The sequence below is a fragment of the Perissodus microlepis genome, chromosome 6 (genome assembly GCF_051167445.1).
Source record: "Perissodus microlepis isolate ML-2025 ecotype Zambia chromosome 6, ASM5116744v1, whole genome shotgun sequence".
NCBI lineage: Eukaryota > Metazoa > Chordata > Actinopteri > Cichliformes > Cichlidae > Perissodus > Perissodus microlepis.
Window position 1 is genome coordinate 11020204 of NC_140466.1, and position 6236 is coordinate 11026439.

Here is a 6236-nt window from a genome sequence, read left to right on the forward strand (position 1 = left end):
TCTCTAACAGGTAACTCTGCAGGTTTACTGTATACAAGAGGACACAGGTAAGTTTCTTTACAAAACAAAAGTAGCAAACCAACTAGTACCAGAGCTGGGATTTACACTGACATAGTAGCTCAACAATTCAGCAAAGACTTAAGCGCAGCCATTCCCTTAAGTAAGGCCACTGCATAAAATCCAGAACACCACAACACACGTAGACACACAAACGAGGACAGTAGAGAGGAGAGGCAGAAAGCACGAGTGGGATAAGACAGACAGAAAACAGTGAGTTAGACGATGACAGAGGGACCATGACAAAGACAGCCTCTACTATTTTGGAATCAAAGTGCAGGCACCCAGCTACTTTATCCGGAAATTTAATTATGACCCCAATTACTTAGAAATACTGTAAGTAAATAGACAAAATTCCAGGGGTTGCAAATGCCTCTCATAACACTGGGGCTCTTGGTAGTCACCTCACAAAGAGGCCCCTGTACACAACATATAGACATTAGGTATGGTTTGAGATTCACCTGTTAATGATGAAAGCATAATCTAGTAGGGTATCTATATCTCTTCTCACTAGGTATCATCCTTCACAATTTGATTTTGAGACACAATCCACAATAATTTTAGGAGCATTTATAAGTTAATACAATATGATGCATTTTAAGTTACATTTATACCGAATTTGAGGGTTTTTGACTTTTTGTTTTGTCCGTCTAGCTGATCTTGTGTAACATATATGGTAAACATATAAAACAATATGTAAATAATAACAAAACTCTACTACATTTTCATAATTCCATGCCTCTGGATAGACTACATTAATACTTTTTCATGCAATGGGTAGATACGTAGAACACCTGCTAACTAATATCTGGTATTATAATTATTTTGATCCAAAGATAAGAGAGACATTGTGGACATTGTTTTATGATGAATATTTTGCTCGAAGCAGCGAAAGACGTCATAACATGCAGCTGATGATTAGCTACTATGAGTCAACACTCTCGCTCTCCATCTGTTTCTTTGTCTTCTCCTTTTCTATCTCTGTTTCTATCACTCTGCATAAAGAGATTCAAATCCTGTTTCTTCATCATGAAAATATTTCAACTTCTGTGGTGGAAAAACAAAGCTGGCACTCTCTCTTTTGTGCAGAGACATCACAAGCAAGTGAGAATATAACAATTTGATGAGAGCAGAGTACAGGTGTCATGACTGATCATAGGGGCATGCAGCTTATTTAGCTTTTTTTTTTTTTTTTGGATCATAATATTATAATTTTAGCTTAAAACTGTGGAAAACTATAAAAAGTTTCTGACCAAAACAATGGCAGCATCATTACAAATCATCCGCTTAATAACAGGTAAGATTATTCTTCTATTTGATTTTCTTGGGGCTGAAACTCATTTTAAGTGTTATGATTAAATTATAGTTTTTTTCATTTAATTTTCTATAACAGCTGCTGTGAGCTTTTTGTCTGTAATGGGAAACAAGGACAGACGTGTCAACATTAACTGTAAGTACAACAAAGATGTAAACCAACCAGCAAAATACTTCTGCACAGAGGCACGCTAGTAATTTGAGTTATTTACTGCTATACTTGAATACAAATTTCAGGTAATTAGGTAGTTACACCTGTTTTGATTTTATTGTTGTTTTTATACCTGTACTGTTCAGTTGTGAGAAAAATGTTTTTACGACATTTATCAGACAGCTATAGTTACAAACGTTTGTCTTTAGTCTTCAGTTCTGATGAAAATGTTGTACATAGATTTAACAGACATCTATAGTCACAAGTAAATCCAGTGGAGTGGTTTGGTTTAAACTAGATTTAAACCAACAATGACCTTAAAAATATATAGATATTTTTAAAATAAAATAATTAAACATAACCGAAAATGGATTTAGCTACATTTTGGACCCTGTTTCTGGAATGCAGTAGCTAGCGAGCTGCTTGGAGACCGTAACAGCCAATCAGAATTTTTGCATTCAAGTCTGTGATTGGCTGGTTTTATGGCACACTTATAATGCTGTACAGAGTTGAGCGCACACGGAGCAGAGATGTTGTGAGTGCTAACGACACACTGAGAGACGGGTTAGAAAAGTGGTGATTTTTGGCCCTGATGGCTTGCCATAGAGAGCAGATCCGCAGATGTCAGCACACAGAGCAGAGAACTGCGCAAGAGCAAATGCCAACAGCTGAGCGAGAGGGGCTGTTATTGTGTGTGTATATGGATAAGAGCAAACACTGAAATACATTTCTTGCACACAGCAATGTTTGCTCAAATTAAAATTTTCTTCACTCAAAATTATTTTCTCCTCAAAATGCAACATTTCGCTTGCAAAAAAGTTTCTAAGGGCGCTCAGGCACAAAAATAACTCATACTACTTTTTCTTCGTTGGCGTTTAACAGCAGCATTGCTGTCATCTTCTGTTTCAGTCCGTTATTACACTATTAAATCCTACAGCTCATTCCTGCGTCTTTTAGGATCTTACAAAGCTTCAAATGAGCGTTGACTATTAAATTAGTCATCGACGATTTTGATAGTTGACGTAATCGTGACTAGTGAACTAACCGTGGCAGCCCTAATACACCTGCATAGGTGCTAAAATGAACTTATCACAGCATGAGTGATACTTTTTACTGTATATTAATGTATTAATAATACAGGTTGTCTTCTTGCTGCCTAAAAAAATGTCAAACAGCATCTACACTCTACTAATAAACAGATTAGTAATTTTAAGTGTTGCATTGAATGCACTATACACACATCTGCTGACTTTGATTGAGAAATTAACCTTTGCTTCATACGCTTCAACTCTCTGACAGGCTACAACACACCAGTGAACCAGACCACATTTCTTGGCGCCTCAGCTACCATCAACTGCAACTATACAAGAGTAAAAGAAAGTGGAATCAAATCCTTTTGTAGAGAAGATGCAAGCTCTTATTGCAATAATCTGATATCATCTTATGACTCAAATTACACCAGACTAGACAGATTTTCTCTCAGAGATGATAAACAGCAAAGAGTCTACACTGTGATCATTTCTGCACTGACCCAACAAGATGCTGGAAAATACCAGTGTAGTATAAAATCTGGTACATCCACTTCTTGTTTAACTGAGATCCACCTCTATATTTTGAGTGAGTATTGATCAGATTTTTTGATTTAACGTAATAATAATTTTAGTAAATAAAAACACATTTATATATGTAATATATATAATATAGATAAGCTGCAGTTTGTAAAGAAAATAGCTGCGCTGACATGCATTTCCTTTTTTAAGACTGGGACGATATTAAACCACATGAAATGGTTGGTGTTACTTCAGAGACTGCAACAATTACATGTAACTATTCTAAGAGTGAAGAGGACACTGAAAAATACCTGTGCAAAGGAAAGAATCCCTTGAACTGTGACAAGTTAATACGGACAACAGAAGAAGACAGAGTTGTAGTTAAAGACAGATTTTACATGAGGGATAATAAAAGAAGGAACTACTTCTATGTCGACATCAGTGACCTGAGGAGAACCGACTCTGGAACGTATTGGTGCGGATCTGGTAAAACAATGACAAATGCTGAATACACCAAAATATACCTTTCTATCAGTAAGTACCCAATTTTTATATATATATATATCTGTGGTGTTTCATAACAACACCTTTTTATTAGAAGAAAAACCATCTGCAATAAAATTAATTGAGGTAGAAGGTATCATTTTATTGTTTGACACATGGTTATAATTATTCTGACTTTAGTCTGGTTTATTTGTTGACAATCAATAAACATATTTTACCACTGAAACCAAAAATTCTTGAGTTACTTTATAGGAAATATAAAAAAAAATGTATAGCAGGGGTGTCAAAGATAAGGCTCAGGGGTCCGAATTGGCTAAGCTGACTCCAGCCCGGCCCACTGGATGGCTTTGGAAAAGGGAATAAACTTTAGACTGTTAAATGTATTTTCATACATTTTAAAGCTTTTCCTACATTCATACTACATCAAATTAATTAAGTAATAGAAAAAAACCCACTATTTGGTACTGTGTAATGATTATTTTCTGAGTATTAACAACATCGACAAAAATTGTATAACCTTCTTTCTTTATTTTTCTCACACAGCTGAAAGACACACTCAAACCAAAAAATCAGTCAGTTTACGTTTGAAGAGAGATGATGACATCAAATATGAAGATTTAGGTATGTGTCTCTGCCAAGCAGTTGCAGTTAATATCTCAGTATACAAATACACACAAATGTCTACTGCAGAAACACACTAAGCCACAGTCTCTATTCTATCAACTGTTAAGCCATATCTCTATGGCTGTCTCCTTTTTGCAGGCCTGCATATTGGTATTGGAGTGGGTGTGGGATTATTAGTGGTGATTGCTGTGGTTGTGCTAATACTATACAGATGTAAAGTCCTCAGGATGTCAGGTAGGAAAATACATAAATACAAATAAATTAATACAATATAAAAAAAATACATATAATTGTTTATTTTATTAGATCAAGATTTGTGTAAAACACTCCCAAGCCAATGAAAGGTTTTTCTGACCTTAACTACAAAAGCAAAAATATTTAATGCATTTAAATCTAAATCTTAAATTGATAGATAGATAGATAGATAGATAGATAGATAGATAGATAGATAGATAGATAGATAGATAGATAGATAGATAGATAGATAGATAGATAGATAGATAGATAGATAGATAGATAGATAGATAGATAGATAGATAGATAGAACAGAGCAGACATCAGTGAGAACAAACACAAAAAAAAAACTCTTGTTGTTTATGTTCAAATTCTTCTCATTTTAGAAACTGCTGCTGAGGGGTCATTAGAGCTGAGGACAAAGTCTGGACATAACACAGAGGTGTGTGTGTTTGTTTGTTAGTACATGTTTAGACATCTTTGTGAGGACAGAAAATTAGCATGTGGGGAATAACAGTCACATCTGGGGATAAAATGCCGGCCCCCATGAGTTTGAAGACATTTTTGAGGCTCACGATGTGGTTTCAGTGTTCGAGTTACGGTTATGGTTATGGTTAGGGTTAGGCTGAGGGTTAGGATTAGTCATTCGTTTATGATGGTTAGGGTAAGCGGCTAGGGAAAGCATTTTGACAATGTGATGTGCTTACTGGGGGGTGGGGGGCTGTTTAGTTTGATTGAGGGCACAGTTTTGCATCTGTCCCACCACTGCTCTTCATTGCTCCCCCAGGGAGATACTGGAGATCATCAATATGAAGAGATTAACGTACGGAGACAGCAAGAGAGCTCACTGCCCTCTGTTTGTGCTGTTACCAGCCCTCCTCCAGACCTGGTCTACCATGCTAATGTTGACTTTCAGAAGGATACCAATGTCAATCTTCCTGCAGACATAGTCCACTATGCCACTGTGGATTTCCAAAAAGATGAAAGAATGCTTCCTGTCACTATTGAAAATGGCTCTACTCCCATGGGACAAGACGTCATCAATCCTTCTGCAGACATACTTCAGTATACCACTGTGGGTTTCCACACTGATGGAAAAACACTTCCTGACACTAAGAAAAATAGCTCCGCTGGCATGGGACATAGTGCTACCAGTAATCAAGCACCTGAGACAACTCTCTATTCAACTGTTACAAGACAAGGGGAGCAATAATATAGTAATGCTGTGAAGGAGCTGAATATTCTCTATGCATAGATACTATCTGTAATCTTAAAATAATAGGAAAAAGGTTGAAGCACTTCAGGTGTAACTACTTATAGAAATGTGGTTTGAATATTGCAGTTATTACAATTACAAATATTTAGGTCGCATACACGTCTGATTTCAGTTAGTGATTTTTAGTAAAAATTTGATTTGCTATGGTTGATGCTTCAGTGTCACAAAAATGAGAACATAAATTATTGGGCTTTTTAAACAAGTAATTGGTCAAAAAGTAGTTTACAATATTTAGAAAGTGTATCATCACTTAAATATCTGATCACTGATTAAGAAAATATTCCTAAGAAATAGTTCCCGGTTTGTTTCTTATTCAGTAGTAGTTAATAAAACAGTTGAATACAGTTCAGAGGTTGGCAGTACCTGAAGGTGCAGCTGATGAATAAACCACACACAATTTGACATGGAGTAAAACATGTTTAGTTTCCATTTCTTTAACGTAAATAAATATTTCAGCTACTATGAGCTTTTCCTTGTGTCTTGTTATGATTTTTATCCGATTCGTTTTTATAATTCAAGCATGCAG

The 6236-nt window shown here is 35.8% G+C and overlaps 1 protein-coding gene across 1 annotated transcript; it reads left to right on the forward strand.

Moving 5' to 3' along the window:
* Nucleotides 1-1317: 1317 nt before the first annotated feature.
* Nucleotides 1318-5878, forward strand: LOC146385153 (uncharacterized). Its single transcript, XM_084929964.1, has 8 exons — nt 1318-1354; nt 1451-1507; nt 2822-3139; nt 3283-3606; nt 4120-4197; nt 4339-4434; nt 4821-4876; nt 5222-5878. Exons 1-8 carry the CDS (start codon nt 1318-1320, stop codon nt 5645-5647), a joined length of 1392 nt encoding a protein of 463 aa, XP_084786090.1. The 3' UTR covers nt 5648-5878.
* Nucleotides 5879-6236: the final 358 nt, after the last annotated feature.

Bases quoted from the DNA above. Each gene is read 5' to 3' on its own strand.
- LOC146385153 (XM_084929964.1), top strand. From the start codon at position 1,318: ATGGCAGCATCATTACAAATCATCCGCTTAATAACAG. The intron at 1,355-1,450 runs GTAAGATTATTC...TTTCTATAACAG, and splicing joins AATCATCCGCTTAATAACAG to CTGCTGTGAGCTTTTTGTCT. The intron at 1,508-2,821 runs GTAAGTACAACA...ACTCTCTGACAG, and splicing joins CAGACGTGTCAACATTAACT to GCTACAACACACCAGTGAAC.